Consider the following 16,708-nt stretch of genomic DNA (forward strand, 5'->3'; position numbering starts at 1 on the left):
GAATAAGATTAAAGCCATTGCCGATTTGCCACCACCTACGAACTATAAAGGAGTTCAAAGATTTATGGGCCATGTTGGTTATTATCGAAGTTTTATTTTAAACTTTGCCGAGATAGCGCGTCCATTGTACAAGCTTCTTATCGAGTTTCACTGGACAAAAGAATGTCATCAATCTTATGAGTTATTAAAGAGGGCCCTAACAAGTGCTCCAATCCTGCGAACACCTGATTGGAATGTACCTTTTCATGTGCATATTGATGTATCAAACTTTGCTATTGGGTGTGTTCTAACTCAACCAGGAGAACATAAATTGGACTACCCTATTAGCTTTGCAAGTCGCCAATTAAATGATGCCGAGATGAACTACACTACTACAGTGCACGAAGGTCTAGCTATGATTTAAGCAGTAAAGAAATTTCGCTATTACCTTCTTGCTACCAAGTTTGTGTTTTATGTTGATCATCAAGCATTGTTATATTTGGTAAACAAGCCGTGTTCCACAGGTCGAATTGCACGATGGTTGTTAATTCTTCTTGAGTTTGACTTCACCGTTGTTGTGAGGCCTGGGAGGAAACATGTCATGGCGGATCATTTATCTCGTATCCCTAATGGCGAAGCTCCTACGGGGGTTGATGATGAATTGCCTGATACTCCTTTGTTCATTGTTGAGACAATGCCTGAATGGAGTGAAAAGATTGTTAACTTCTTAGTTAATGCGAACCCTATTGCTTACTGGCTGGAACTCTCTATAAGAGAGGAAAAGATGATGTTCTTAGACGCTGTGCCCGCGAGGATGAGTATTTATATATTCTACAAGAGGCACACATGCGTGTAGATGGTGGTCACTTTTCAGGAAAGTTGACTGCCCGAAAGATCTTACAGTCAGGCTATTGGTAGCCCACTCTGTTTAAGGATGCATCACTTTTTGCAAAGGGATGTGATGAATGCCAATGCCTTAACAAGCCACAAAGAAGGGATAGGATGCCTCTACATCCCATCAAGGTAACCCAACCATTTGAAAAGTGGGGCTTAGACTTTGTAGGACCGATTAGTCCGGCTGCACGTAACACGCAATCACGATATATCATTGTGGCTACCGACTATGTAACCAAACGGGCTGAAGCAAAAGCAACACGAAAGGCGGATGCAAAAACAACAGCTAAGTTCCTCTTTGAGAACATTATCACACGTTTTGGATGCTCCTTTGAACTTGTGAGTGACAATGGAACTCATTTTATAAATGAAGTAATAAAAGAACTCACATCAAACTTCATGATATCTCACCACAAGTCTACACCCTATTATCCCCAAGCAAAGGTTTATCTTTCGACTATAGAGTGTTCACAGGACACCAACAATGTGGACTTGCAAAGGGGAAAGTGCAATCAACAATTTACTTGCAGTTGGATGACAGACTAAGGTGGTCAACCACCAGGGAGATACAATCAAGTGCTCTGTAGTTGCTGAGAATGTGGTGTGCAAATACAGTATTGTGAAGTAGAGCTTGTCAATTGTCTTTCCTACAGAAGATGGAAGCTGACGAAGGGAGAATGGGAGGCACTAGACTGTGATGTTGCTCCTAGAGAATCAATTGATCTGCAAATATGCCTCCACAATAATGCAGTGCATGACATCTCGGTGAATAACGACTGGAATCTCAGTCACCTTTGCCAGTATCTTAATCTTAGATATACCTTGCCCAATCAATATGTTTTTGTAATCAATGAAAAGGTTGTTCGTTCCAGAAAAGAGAAGAGCTTTCTGTGTGAAAACATTGGTTTTCCGCGATGTATTAATGTAAAAGCTTGTAACTAAAATTATTTCACTCCCATTAATACATATGGCGTTTTGAATCTCAGTCTCATTTTTTAATTTGTTCAAGATTAAGTTTGAAATATGCAAGTTTTTTAGTTTCGAGCGTGAAGACTTTCAATGTTGGTGTCTTTCAGTGCTTGTTGCGTGATTTTGTTTATAATTATAGTTTTAAGTTAATTTGATGTTAATTTTAAGTGCTTTAAAAAAGTGGCATTGAGTATAAAAGTCACTTTGTAGCTTTTAAACTTCATTTCTCACATTCACAAAACACAAGCTGTTAACCCTCACGGCTCACGGACACCCTATCACCTACGAGACAGACGTTGTAACCTACGGTGGACATTGTATTATTTATTTGGTAGAGTCAGGTACACGGCTTGTTGGTCCAATAGGAAAAGGGTAAGAGTGATCGCCGTTGAGAGGCGCACTCTAACTGCGACATTCAAGGGATTAGTTGGCTAAGCATGGGCGCCCAAGTGTGAATGGGGCGAGCTCATATAAAAGTCAACTAAACCTAAAATTCACTCATTCTCTCATTTGTGCAATAGAAGAGTGCTCTTGCTCCATCTCCATCTCCATCTTCTTCTTCTTCACCTCCTGTGTGTGTGTGTGTGTGTGTGTGTGTGTGTGTGTGAGAGAGAGAGAGAGAGTGTGTGGGTGAGATCGAGCATTACGAAGGCACGACGGCGGTGAAGCAGTTGAGCGCGACGTAGCGGCGTCTCCTTCTTCTTCGCGGCGAGGAATCCTCCACGGCAGGAGCATAGAGCGGTGAGTGACACACCATTGCCCTCTTTTGAGCTTACTAGTTAAGCTAGTTGTGTGCTTGGAGCCGTCTGTGGCTCGCACACAGTGTTAGGCAAGTCCCTTGCTTTGACAGTGCGGCAAGGAGCGCACACAAGCTTTCAGCTCTCTTCCCATCTTCCAACTACCTCAACCCTCCCATCCATTTCAAGAAAAAATTTCCCTGGAAAACCAAGAGCGCGCTCTAGGAGAGTCAAGACCAAATCACGATGGATTCCAAAACGACTATTAGAAGCCCAAGGCTACTATGATGGAAATGAGAAAATTTGGGTACCTAAACGTAAAATGTGTCCTTCCCTATCGACAACAAACCCATATGAGTCAAACAGTGTAACGCTAAAGCCAATGGCAGACCGTGCGAAGGAAAAGATCACAGAATGCTACACACCTAGTCCAGAGCTAGTTTGGGCTCCAAGGTAAAACCAATTTATTCCACCTAGCTCAGGAAGGGGGAGTTCCATGAAGCTTCTAGCTCCTCGTGTAATACATCCATAGAGGTAAAAGCTTCTACACAGCCTCCACCTACAATAGTGGACCTCCATGAAGCTACAAAGGAATCCACACCTTCCAGTGTTCAAGAATCACCTGATGAACCACTTCAAGTTCGATCCCGGGAGAGTACCTTACCACCCTTGCAACTCGACGAGGCACCTAAGGTAATAGAAAACTACTGGCAAAAATCTTCACCTCTAACAACTTGGAACAACTGGTTTCAAAGGGTGACGACATCATTTCAAACGGTATGATCTACCCAAGGAAGGGGGGAGTGTTTGTGGACATCCATTATTCACTTGCTTCCCTCTCAACCTTTCTCCCTGACCTCTTAATCTCCAATCTTAGGGAATGTATATATAAAGCCTTATACTCACAAAAACAAGATAAAAAAGTAAAAGAGCAAGAGCCATAACACAAAATCATAAAAACAAATTATGCACAAGAACACGACCCTTGTAATATTTGCACTCTAACCATCATCTGTTTGCGTGTGCAGATATGGCTAGTACGCTAGAGTCATCCACTCCTGCCTTGGGTGAGAGGTACCCTCGTTACTTTTCACAAATATTTCACATGGTCTTTCCGGTGCTTGCATGTGAATGCAATTTGATAGATACGCTAGCATGTGAGAGGAATTTTGAGGAGTTAGAATGGTTGATACGTCTCTTGACCACTTCTGATCCATACTTAGTAGAGAGCGTTTCTCCCATTGCACAAGCCTACCCTTTTGACCAAGATGACTATAGGCGTCTAGTGACCTTCTTAGTAAACATGGGCACCTATGATGAAGAAGAAAATTTACAGGACTACACGGATGGCACATATGGTCTCATGGATGATGACTTTGTTTATCTCGACGACGAGGATAGCAGTTTAGCTTTAGGGTTTCCCCCCAACCTCTACAATATCCTATTCCTTGACTCTCTAGGGGGAGTGCAAATAATTAGGTTAGGGTTCCTTATGTTTTTTGTTGTGTTCAATAAGTGTTGGTACCTTTTCCCACTAATGTGCCTCCTGGAGGTATTCCTTTTGTTTCCTAGTGTGTACAGGAGCGTGTTGCTATTGATAGGATTTGGACCTTCATGGAACCTTTCTCTCGTTCACACTTCAGATCAAGCGCGACCATCAACACAAACAGGTGTTTTTTGTCCATTACATTGCCCCTATCTATTTTGCATCCATGTTTGTCTGCTTTAATTGTGATTGGTAGCCTAATATTCACCGCATTTTCTTAGTATCAAACATTTAGTTCAATGTAATTAAATGTCATAATCACTTGTCTAGCTTTAAAAATCAAGCAGTCCGACTAAGCTAGTTTGACCAAGCTAGGTGTTAGAAATCTTCTCTTAATACCATGGGGAATGCCTTCCTAATAAGCAATGGTTACTTAGGTTCTTAATCCGATTTAGGCATCATTGTGTGAAATGTACTAGGGCTTTCTAGTGGACTTGACCCTATTGACCTTTAGCTTAAGTATTATAAAGGGAGTTTACTAGTGTGATGAGCCTGGGGAGGTGTATCAGAGTTATATGACCCCCCAAAGCTACAAAATTAAAATGATGAAAACAAACAACACAAAAAAATATCAAAGTGCCACAATGTAAAATTTTAAGCTGGAAGAGAAATCCCTGCTTAAATTGGTACTCCACTCACATGTATCGCCTATGGTACTAGAGCCCTAGAGGTTCCCATTGTGGGCGCTTTTCCTTGAAAAGAAAAAAACCCAAGGCATACAAATAAACACACACATCAAAATTGAATCACTGTGAAAAGACTTTGGGGGGTCAAAGCAAAGGTAATCAGTCAAGCGATGATTTCATGAGAAATTCCTTTTATCGTAGCTTAACTACAAGGTCCTCTAGGTATAGCCTCTAGTCAGCCCTCGAACATGAAATACTTGGCTCTCGCGATTAAACAACTTAATTAACCAGAGAAAATTAAGAAGGTTACCCATGGTATTAATAGTCGATCTCTAGTGCCTTTCGACCGTTAAATTAGCGACCCCATACTTGTTTAATTTTTTACCTTTACATATTTTTTATGCATTTGATTACATTGCAATTTAATGCTTATTGCTGACAAATTGTTTAAAATTCTGTTACCAATCAGTTGTCTGCCTAAAATTGCATATGCTTTTTAATCGCTTATGAGAATGCAATTACTGTGTATTGTTGTTTGATTTTGCAGTGACTGAAGAAGGCTAAGGACATTCATCTCAAATGCTCTTCCACCTCGACCAACGAGCTTCACCTCAATAGCTTCCGAGGACGAATCTACATCAGGAAGGGGGGCATGTTAACCCTCACGGCTCACGGACACCCTATCACCTACGAGACAGACGTTGTAACCTGCGGTGGACATTGTATTATTTATTTGGTAGAGTCAGGTACCGGGCTTGTCGGTCCAATAGGAAAAGGGTAAGAGTGATCGCCGATGAGAGCCGCACTCTAACTGCGACATTCAAGGGATTAGTTGGCTAAGCATGGGCGCCCAAGTGTGAATGGGGCGAGCTCATATAAAAGTCAACTAAACCTAAAATTCACTCATTCTCTCATTTGTGCAATAGAAGAGTGCTCTTGCTCCATCTCCATCTCCATCTTCTTCTTCTTCACCTCCTTGTGTGTGTGTGTGTATGTGTGAGAGAGAGAGAGTATGTGGGTGCATCGAGCATTACGAAGGCACGACGGCGGTGAAGCGGTTGAGTGCGACGTAGCGGCGTCTCCTTCTTCTTCGCGGCGAGGAATCCTCCACGGCAGGAGCATAGAGCGGTGAGTGACACACCATTGCCCTCTTTTGAGCTTACTAGTTAAGCTAGTTGTGTGCTTGGAGCCGTCTGTGGCTCGCACACAGTGTTAGGCAAGTCCCTTGCTTCGACAGTGCGGCAAGGAGTGCACACAAGCTTTCAGCTCTCTTCCCATCTTCTTCACAAACAGACCCGTGGCAACATCTTCTGATGCACTTCTCACACAATTACAGAAGATAGGACTTGCAGATCGCGCACATGAACTAGTCAGTGTGTTTGAGGAGACGATAACCTTCATGTAGAGGGATTCCAGAGCTTTCTTGACTACATGATGGAGCACATGGAAGAACATGCAATAGTCTTCGAGGGATCTAACATGGCGTGGTTGCCAATGGATTTTCTCAAACACCTCTATGCGGCTGACAAAAACTTTCGCTATTGCTTGTTGAGGTTAATAAAAGGGCTTACTGAGCGGGACTACATGACAGACGATGAGGATGACCTCATAGACTTGGGCATGGGGTGCATAGGCACCCAATTCATCCCTTGGGACATGGTCCTAGTATTGCTTGTGCTTGAGGGCATGGAGAAGGGAAAATCAAAGCAAAAGGACGACCAGAAACCTCATGTAACCATTGTGGAGGAATCAAATGAATTTTTTGAAGAGGTTGATGAGCAAGCTGAAGCATCTATGGCACTTGTCCTCTTGCAAGATCCCAGCTCCACTAAGGAGGAAGATGGGATGATAGAGGGAGACGAGGTGCTGGAAGAAGCTCCTGACCTCCAAATTCTCACTTTGCACGCAGTGGTGGTGGATGGTCGTCACTTCTTGCTCCTTGATGACATTGCAAAGACACTAGGACTCAGAGAAGATGAGTCACTCTCAATGCTCGCTATCTATGCAAGTGTTGAAGTTGTTTAAAATGTTTTGCAGACCGCATACCATGTTGATAAGTTTGCAATGCGTACTGGAGGCTCATGCAACAATCCTATGGGTAGAGATAGCTCCCTGTGGCACTACCTTGGCCATCTAGGGCCATCCGTTCTTTGAGTTGCACACACAGAGTTCTCCAAGCATGGTTCTGCGGAGCTGCTCAAGTGCAAGGCATTAAGTGCCATCCTTGCTGAAGATTCCCTTACCCTTAATGTTCACAAGTGTATCTTGGTGGATCGAGAGGCCGCATATGCTTTTACAGGAAAGCACCCTGGGTCAGTCCTCTCCCACTGTGCCTTAAGCCTAGGTCAAGGGGTGACAAACTCAGAGGAGATTGTCAAAAATTTTGGTGTCAAGTCGGCCATTCGCCCTATACCAAAATATGTAATTTATAAGAAAACCAACCAGCCATGATGTAATATCTACAGAAATATACAATAATTTTGTCTTCTGTATTTTGTTTGTCACTTCATGTACTTTTTTGTCTATTGCACATATTGGCCAATAAATCTTTTTCTTCAACGCGTTCACACCTGCTCGACCATCCAAGCACCTGTCTGACGTGGGATGCCTACCGGTGAATAATTTGTGAAACGGAGCCGTTTTGGGTGCGTACGGAGGCCGTGGGACGACCAAAAGCCACGGCAATGACCAACGACGCGGAACGGGCCACAAAAAAGACATCTGCGCCACGACACGCATGGGGCAGTTTTGACCTGCTTTTTTACGGCCCGTTTCGCGTCGTTGGTCATTGTCCTGGCTTTTGGTCGTCCCACAGCCTCCGTACACACCCGAAAGGGCTCCGTTTCACAAATTATTCACCTATAGGCGTCCCACGTCAAACGGGTGCTTGGATGGTCGAGGAGGTGAAATATAACTACTTGATTAATTCAAATACTTCAACAATAGAAAGTACACAATTAACTATTAGAGTTACACCGAATGAGATTTTTAATGTAACTCGCTTTGCATGCACCAAACGAGATACACCGTCTTAGAACAACTGCACCAAAATGTCCTCGGCAGCATCCTGTAAAGCCAAAAGAGCCGCATGTTGGATACATATAACTGAATCTGAATATTCGTCCATTATTTCTCTTACCACCCCAGAAAAAGCTGCCTTTGGTATTATTGGCTCCATGCTCTTTTGATATTTGCGGATCGCACGTAGAGCAACTGTTACAGGCTTCCATCGCCTTTTCTTCTGCATTGTTGGCGGTGGTGGAGGAGCCGCTTGTTTGGCCCATTGAGGAGGATCATTTTTATACTTCTTCCTCCTCTCTTCTTGGTCTTGTTGCTCTTCAGGTGTGAGCTTGTCCTTTTTCTTTTTCGCACATTGTTTTGCTCTCTGAGGAATTTTTGCTGGTCTGGAGCTCCCAGCCTTTGCTTGTTGGGCGGCCTGAGCCCTGTCCTCTTCCGCTCTCTTCTTGGCCTCTGCTCGTGCTTGTAAATTAGCCAAGTGGGCTCCCTCAGCCTCGGCTCTCTGCCATTCTTCCTGCTCTCTCTGCCTTCTTTGTTCTTCATGCAATTTCTGCGCTTTTCTATCTGCTACCTCTTTCTTTTCTAACTCTCTCATTCTCTTCCTCCTCTTGGCATCTCGTGCTATTGAAACAAGATCACCAGGTAGTACCTTGATCACCCTTTGTTTGATTCGCGGAGGGAATTCCCACGGCGTAGTTGTGGCTGCTTGAGCTTCAGGTGTTTCCATTGCTTGATCTCTAGTTGCTGTCGTTGCTTGATCTTTAGTTGCTGCCGTTGTAGGAGCTCCAGGTCTTGTTTCCTGTGTTGGTCTGTTATGAGCTGCAAATGCTCCGAGGTCCGGTAGAGGTGTGCGATTCGCATGCTATAGTGGCTGGAGATCACCAAACATCTGTCGCATGGTGTTTTGATCCTCTGTAGTTGAAGGTTGGGGGAGTAGTTGGGTGTTAGGAGCTGGTTCTTATGGTTGAGGCTGTGGATTTGAAGCGATGGATTCTGTAAAGGTGCTGGTTGCAGATTTGCAGTGTTGTCAATGGCAGTGGTGTCATCATTGTGCATGGTGTTGTGCTCTTGTGTATTGTCCATGTTGTGCAAGATATGAGTGCGTGTATGTTTGGGCTTGAGAGAATCTTCTAAAATGTGCAAACAAGAAATGAACTTTGAGTTGTGAGTTTTGACTTATATAGTACTTAAAGTTTTAAACTTTTTAAAAAACTCACTAAAATCACTAAAAATTAAAAAAGACTCCAAAATAGATGAAACTTGAGCCATAGGACTAATAATTGTCGCCTTTACAAATCACTTTGCATGACAATGCATGTTTACAATAGAAATGGTTAGTGTCAAAAGGAAATTAAATTTGCACCCAATGCCTGTCATCACGCGCCTTGTCTCCAACCAGCGTCGGAATCGATCTTTTGCACTCGAAGCATGATATGATTGTGATCGCCTCAAGCTAAGCACTTTTTCTATTCTACATTTTAAACTTCTTTGTTCTCTTGTCGTTTTTCTCTCTCTCCCTGCTAAAACTTTGTAGAACCAATTGAACATCTCATGAAGGGCATTGCTCCTTTTCTTCCACCTCCATGTCGTGTATTTTTAAAATACACTGCTTTTGCTTGATAGTGTGAGCGCTCCATCCCTTGGCTGCTCCAAATGCCTAATGAACCATAAGTGTCGAGGAAAAAAACACTATGTGCAAAAAGAATGTGCTGAAAAGAAAACAAACAATAGTTTCGCATACAAATGTATTTTCATTGAAAATATCAAATGTGCAACACACCATGTAATGTGTTATGTGTGTCTCCCCCCAAGCATCCACCATTTGTGCTGTAAAACTATTGATTACAAACTTTAGAGTGGATATCTCATCATTGGTTAGCTTTGCCTTTTCGAGAAGACGAAAAATATCATCAGTAGACTGCCACACAGGAGTACGCTTAATTCCTAGGGCTGCTCATTACCTTTGTAGGTGGTAATGTCACACACCCTTTTCCACAACTGAAACTCATTGGGCCTTTGGGAGTCTGAATAGTTTGAAAGAAAATGTCTAGCTTTACTACCACCCATACAAACTTTATTAGGGCAATCTTGTGTACTTCCAGACGCCTTCTTGTATTTTGATAGCTCAACTGCACCCCCATGTAGACCAACGCTCGATAGAATAGATTCTAGTTCTTGTATGCACTCTTCTCTTCTTTCTGCAGGCTCCATATTCCAAGCGTAATTAATATGGAGCATAAGTAACTTGTCAAGAATTTATAGACGGGCATGAAGGGTGCACACATGCACATTTATCAGTGGTATTGAAAGAATAGGATCCCAATTTGGATCATCCATGTTTCGATTAGGAGGTACTTGCTGGTCACAACTGGGGATACCTTGAAACCATTGTAGTGCTTTACCCACTGCTTGTATAGTGGGTACACCTTTTGCAGAGTTGACTGTAACTCTGCCTCCCTTACCCTTACCACCTTTCAACTTGCTAGCCTTTGCACCCTTGCCATCAGTTCCCATTGAGACTTTACTGTGGCAGCAATAAATGCATGGAAAGAGGGTCACCCTAACATACACTTGAGTGTTTTCAAGTCTCCTACCAAATGCCACTCAATTTGGAACATTCCAAGACTTGAAACATGCAATCTCTGTCCTTCTTGCTGTTGTTGTCGAATGACATCAAAGATTGAAATACCATTTGAGAGTCTCATGTGTCTCATGTGGGAGATGAAAAGCTGCTAGCCACCCCTTCTCATTGGCATTTAGCTCCACATCAACACCCACCAAGGCCCTGCTCATCAACGTAACACTTACCCTTTCGAGCCGTTGACCTTTAACAACTTGGCACTCATCAAGCTTCATAGCAAATATCACTTTCCCATCACACTCTTCTTGTGTCAACCCATAAAATCTTATCATTGACTCTTGGAGCTTTAACAAGTCAACATACACATTGTTGAACTCGTTGTAGTGGAATACTTTGTTGTCATCGAATGGCATGTCATCCTTCACATACTGAAATCTGCCCAACAAGCTTGCAACATCATTATTGGCGCACTTTTTTTGCAACACTGACACTGTAAGGCATTGGCAGAAATCGTAACAAACCTTTTGTCTGATGATCGAGTGTGAAACTTTTATACAAAGCTTCATAGGCCTTGAACTTATTCCTGCATTGTCACACACCTGCATCATCTCTTGAGGCGACACAATGTTCTTTAGCTCACTGAAATACTTCTGCCGCAAAACATTAGCAATGCCAACGTTGGATGGATCATCTAGTAGCTCAACCAACTTGTTTGGCTTGATGATATGCTGCAGCAGAGCACATCCGGTTGTTTGAGCATCGGGATCAATTCCCATCATCATTCGAGCCAAGTTTCTGCATATTGAATTACCATTACACAAACCTGTAGAACATATAGGAAATCAGAATCTTGCATCAGTATTCTTACTGAGTTTGACGGACATGTTTCTTTCGAGCTCCACCACTTGAGGATAGCAAGGACATCGCTTGTCTCTTGCGCTTACGAATGTGGTAGCCGAGGGGAATGTGTGTGAGATGATCGATTCGCCGACGCATATTGCATGAAGTATGTTGTAGTTGAACATAATTGTCTAGTTGACGCTCCCCTGCTCTTTTTTTGTTGCTGTACTTTTTCATTGAGATTCGTCGTCTCATTGTTCAGTTGCTTCATTTTCTTGTTGGCTTCCTCTCTAACTTGCTGTAGATCTTTCACAGACTTCTCTTGTAGTGATGAATAGGCAGCCAAGAGATGTTTACTTGCTTCCTTTTCATTGGCAAAAGTTGAATACAATCCCCAACAGTAGCCAAACAGTCCGCCTCTTCCATCTCCAATAAAACGCGGAAGCTCAGTGACATTACGAAAGGGTAGTGGTGTATTAGTCATTGGATCACCTGGATAAATGTGGCCATCAACCCATAAGTTGATTGCCTTGCACCCAATGCTTTGTAGCTGATCTACAGCATTGGGATTCGATGTGCCAAGTTGCATAGTAGCATACTCCTGCTCCAAATCATCGTTTAATCGATATCGTTTTGACCTGTTAGTAATGTCTTGCAGTGGAGGGAGATTGAATGACATGTTTGTTATTTAATCAAGAAAAATAGTAAGAGAATGTGTAATGGTGACTGCTGCAAGCAGGAAAATCTGGCTATGGAGGGAAAAAGTGGAAGGTACTCATAGATAGTAGAGAAGGATTATGTTGTGGAGGGAAGAAAGAGAGGGAGTGTAGCTCAATCTCTTTTGAATTCAAAATATTGATCATGAGGAATTTAGAGAGAGAATGCAGCTGCACAAAGAGAATGGAGTTCTCCATTGCTCTCACCTGAAGCTGGAATGGAAGGAGAGACAGCCTGAGAGAGAGAGAGAGAGAGAGAGAGAGAGAGAGAGAGAGAGAGAGAGAGAGAGAGGAGAGAGAGAGAGAGAGAGAGAGAGAGAGAGAGAGAGAGAGAGAGAGAGAGAGAGAGAGACATAAATAAAGAGAGTGAGAGAGAGAGTAGATCTACAACCTTGGAGGATCTGCACTTTCTGTCAGATGTAGGCAACATAGAATGTCCTCTTGATGATTGGGAGGTGGAAGTGACAAGAGAGAAAAGGGGGGGAAAGAGAAAGAGTTGGCTCACGTTTTAGAGAGAGAATACAGAGAGAGAATATGTAAAATCTTCTTTTTGGACGAGGGGGCTGAAAAGTGCTTCTTTTAATGAGAACTAAGTGAGAGAGAGTGTTTTATATGTTAGAGAGAGAGGAGAGAGATGGGAAAGACATTTTAATATTCAGTTACCCACCTCTCTTTTGTGTTAAATTAGCTTATTTTCAAAATACAAAATATACAAATGGTATTTTTTAAAATCTCAGCATAGGCCTTGTTGCCCTCTCTTTTAGGCTTGGTCAAACTTGACTTAAGCTTTAAGCATTTCCTTAAACTGCCAAATAAAGAGGCCCTCCTATACCCCATTCCCTTCCTAATGAGTTGATTGATGGTACTGGTACAGATTTTGCCAAAGAGTTGATTAATGATACAGATGTTATAGGTCATAGCAGAGATGCTTTTGAGAGCAACAGGATCATGGATTTGGGTATAGCAGATTTATCGAATTTGGATGTACCAGATTTTGAGAACTTGGTTAAGCAAGAGTATGAGCTTGAAGATCTGCAAAATGTTGATTCAGAGGGGGTGCAAACTCCTTCATTGACAAGCCGTTGTGAAGCCGAGTTACCAAAGTGGGAGACTGAACTTGAATGTGATGATGATGAATCAGAGGGGGTACAGACTCTTTCTTTGACAATTTCTGTGACCTAGAGCTACCAATCTGGCAAACTGATCCTAAATTTGCTGGTGATTTAGAGGGGGAGCAAACTTCTTCTCTATCAAGAATTTGTGACACAGGGCTCACACTATGGCAGAATGATCATGAACTTGATGATGCTGATTTAGAGGAGGTGCATAGTGAAGTGCAATCTCTTGTTGATGAATATGATTGGTTTCATTGTGCCGATGATACAGATAGGGCAGTAAATGAAATTTTCAATATGCATGCTAAACTTTGTGCTACAGAAGTACAAAGATATTTGAATGAGGGTGAAAGACTTGAAGAGAAGTCTACAACAGATGTATTTAGTATGCATGTCATATGTGGAAATCTTAGTTTATAGTAGCCTGAGATGTGCAAGATGGAGGAATCTTCTGAAGCGGTGGACCTAGATCTTATGCGCTTATTGGACGAAGCTTTGGAAGGGTTCTCAAACACTGATGCTAAGGATACCGATCAATCTAGATTCATGCATGAGCAGTAATTTCTTCGAGGAGTCTCGTGTTTGGAATGTCGTCTCTTGGAATGCAATGATCGCAGGATACACCCAACAGAGGCAAGGCGAGGAAGCTGGCTATTTTGAGCAGATGCAAAGAGAGGAAAACTTTCCAAATGCAATCACCTATACTTGCATCTTGAAGGTTGTGGTGGCAATCAACACACAAGGTGGCATCAGAATTCACGGTGATATTACTAGTCAGGGGTGTTGGAAAGTGATGTCATGCAAGGCATTGCCTTGGCCGATATGTATGCCAAATGTGATGCCCTTCGTAAGACCGGCCGCCCACTAAAGCCGCCCACCTTGTAAACTAAAGGGGGTGTGTGGATGGGAAAAAGGAAATGCAAGCTATAGTGTTCAAACAACGTGCAGGAAAGCAAGAGAGGCAATATGAGCTCGCACCGGCCTATACGAGTCTAGGATGAACCTGGCGAAGAAGGGAAAAATAGGTAGCTCGGTAGCGCGCACATTTTTGGTTCGAGTTGTAGCAAATTTGGCGTTGGTCGGGACCCGACCCTGACACGTCATAGGGCAGTTTTTTCTTGGCCTCCCTAGCAATGACGGTGCCATTATTGCTAAGGGAGGGAGGGAGATATTAATAGCGGGTTTTTCTTTGCATGAGAGGGGAGTACTATGGCATGCGAGGACTTATGGAATGGTGGGAGGAACGAGCAAAGGAGGGACGGAAGCTTGAAAGAGAGGCGAGGCCAGGAGCTTGGAAACAAGGCAAGATCGCTCTTTCTCTCTCTCTCGACTTCGGCTACCAAAGCAAGGGCTCTCTCCCGCTCTCTCTCGTTCTCGTATCGGAGATACAAAGCAAGGCTTTTCCTCTCGCTCGCTCTCTCTCAGCCCTTGAGATGCTTGAGGGAGATGAAGCAAAGGGGATTAGGGAGCTCAAAGAAGTAGAAGAGGAAAGCTTTCTCTCTTCTCTCGCTCTCCTTCTCGGCAAGAAAACAAAAAGGAGACTTTGTCTCTCACTCTCGACCTTGGTGAAGAGAGGAAGGAGGAGGAGAAGGTAACGGGTCCTCGGCTAGCAGAACAAAGTGAGGGCTCTCATGTTGAAGGGCAAAGAGGATCTCTCTCTCGTGTTGGAGAAGCTGGCAAGGGAGGGTTTGAAGCAAGATACATGCTACCTTTCTCTCGTGCCTAAGAGCCAGTGCAAAGCATAAGGAGCAGGAAGCTGCAAAATAATAGATAATAATTGAAGCTTGATGATGGAGGCAATGAGCAGATTGAAGCTTGCAGGATCCACAGGGCAATCGAAGCAGATAAAGCTACAGAAGAAAATTTCCATCACCGTCATCATTTCGAAGATTGATTAAATAGTTAATTAAGCCTCGGTGTCGTTAATGGCATGGTTAATTCTATAAAGCAGGAGCTTAAACTCCTAGTTAGCAGATAATCCAAGGGACGGTGCTGTTAACAGCCCACCTTGGCTAAGGATAAGTTTTACTCCAAGCATTGAATCAATTAATTGAAGGGTACGGTGATTGCCAAAGTCATTTCCATCTGCTGTTCTTGTGCTCTCTCTTTCACACCTCTCATGGCCAGAGGCCCGACGCTCTGGTCGGCTCATGTTTCGAACACATATCCCCCGACAACGCAACATGGACTAGTTTTCAACCGGGCCTTAGCCATAAGTAGCAATTGCTATTATTGTACCTTCAACTACGTAGGTAGCCCTAGCTGATTTCTCAGCTCATGGGGGGAGCTTGACAAATCAAGTTTTAATCAACCGGACCCATCACCAACACGGCTCCGGAGTCCGATAGTCGAGCTCCGACCGATCGCAGAGAGAAATTGGTCTGATATTTTGTCCTTGGAGGGTTCTCCTGCAGTGAAGGAATGGAGTCGCAAATGCCCTTCATACTGCAGAATGGCGTGAATAGCATCATAGGGCTCCAGGGTCTCAACCCCTTGGGCACCATCAGCGGCATCGGCACCACAGAGCTTCCCAACACTCGTGGCCGAGGCAAGCTCGCTCGTGAGGAAGCCCTCTTGGAGGCTAAAGTGGTGCAGATCATCGTTGCAGGCGACCCGCAAACCCTAAAGCCCAACACTGGCCGCTCTGTTGCTGTTGGCGATCACCATATTTGTGTCGCCTTCCGGGACGACACTAATTCTGGTTACCGCATCTGGGAGTGGCATGGCCACATCCTCATGTTCGACTATGAGAATGGCTATATCCCAGAATTCATCTATGGCAATTTCTATCAGCTCTTGCCCAAGAATGTTGACGGCTTTGGGAATGTCGTGAATGGTGTTGGGCTCTCTGGCGCAATTACAAATCGCGAGAAGGCAATGTCGGTGGTTCATCGCAATGGACAGAAGTAAGTGGCATCTCACTTCGGGACAGGGCTCTCCCAAAATGGCACATGTTTGCTCAGTTGTAAGATGTGTAGGCATTTCTCATACTTAAAGAGTAGTTTGCTCACTCATAAGATGTGTACTCATGCTTAAGAGTAGTCTGTCTCCATGGTAGCTGTGTCCAAGTGTTTGCATACCGTCATGATGTAGAGAATGAGTTCCAGATATCAGAATCTCTAGTTCCAAGTGTTTACATAAGGGGATCAGCTTCCAAATACCATAGTCTTTGATGTCTCTACTAGGGAAAAGCCATAATCTTGTGGATTTCAAAAGGGAGTATGTAATTGCATGGATCAAACATGATCATGGGCTGTTGAGCTATTGTTATCGATGTATGTTTCGAAGTATGCTTTGTTTGGGCAGAAGCTATCTCATACATGTTTTTGGCCAGGCCTTAAAGAAGAAGGGAGAAAGGCAGACATGCTATACTTTTATGTTTCTTCTGTTCATATCTTACTTTAGATATATTTTAATGTATCTTTAATGGCTTCATCATTCGCGATGACCTCATTTTGAGCGTGAACCGGTGTTGTTGGGTAAAAGTGTGCCTCAGCTTAGCCTGGAGTCGGTTGAAAATCAAAACAGCCAGTTGAAGGGAGGGGAGAAGGAGAAAATCCGCTGGGAAACTTTACGAAATTAGAGTTAAATTGCAAATAATGCTGGTTATTTGGGCTCTTTGAATCTACCCTAAAAAGAATTTTGTATGCTTGTGAGATAGATTTTTCCCAAACACTGGCGTGAACA

General features: G+C 43.4%; 1 protein-coding gene across 1 annotated transcript; it reads left to right on the plus strand.

Annotated features, from left to right (window-relative positions):
- Positions 1–15,348: 15,348 nt before the first annotated feature.
- On the plus strand, positions 15,349–16,402 carry LOC147440870 (uncharacterized). Its single transcript, XM_086482677.1, has one exon. The coding sequence runs from the start codon at positions 15,443–15,445 to the stop codon at positions 15,929–15,931; it is 489 nt and encodes a 162-aa protein (XP_086338803.1). The 5' UTR covers positions 15,349–15,442; the 3' UTR covers positions 15,932–16,402.
- Positions 16,403–16,708: the final 306 nt, after the last annotated feature.

This window comes from Adiantum capillus-veneris, chromosome 15 (genome assembly GCF_014529385.1).
Source record: "Adiantum capillus-veneris isolate H3 chromosome 15, ASM1452938v2, whole genome shotgun sequence".
In the NCBI taxonomy this organism is placed as follows: Eukaryota; Viridiplantae; Streptophyta; class Polypodiopsida; order Polypodiales; family Pteridaceae; genus Adiantum; species Adiantum capillus-veneris.

What these genes read in the sequence shown, in the direction of transcription:
- LOC147440870 (XM_086482677.1), top strand. Translation starts at nt 15,443, where the DNA reads ATGGAGTCGCAAATGCCCTTCATACTGCAGAATGGCGTGAATAGCATC.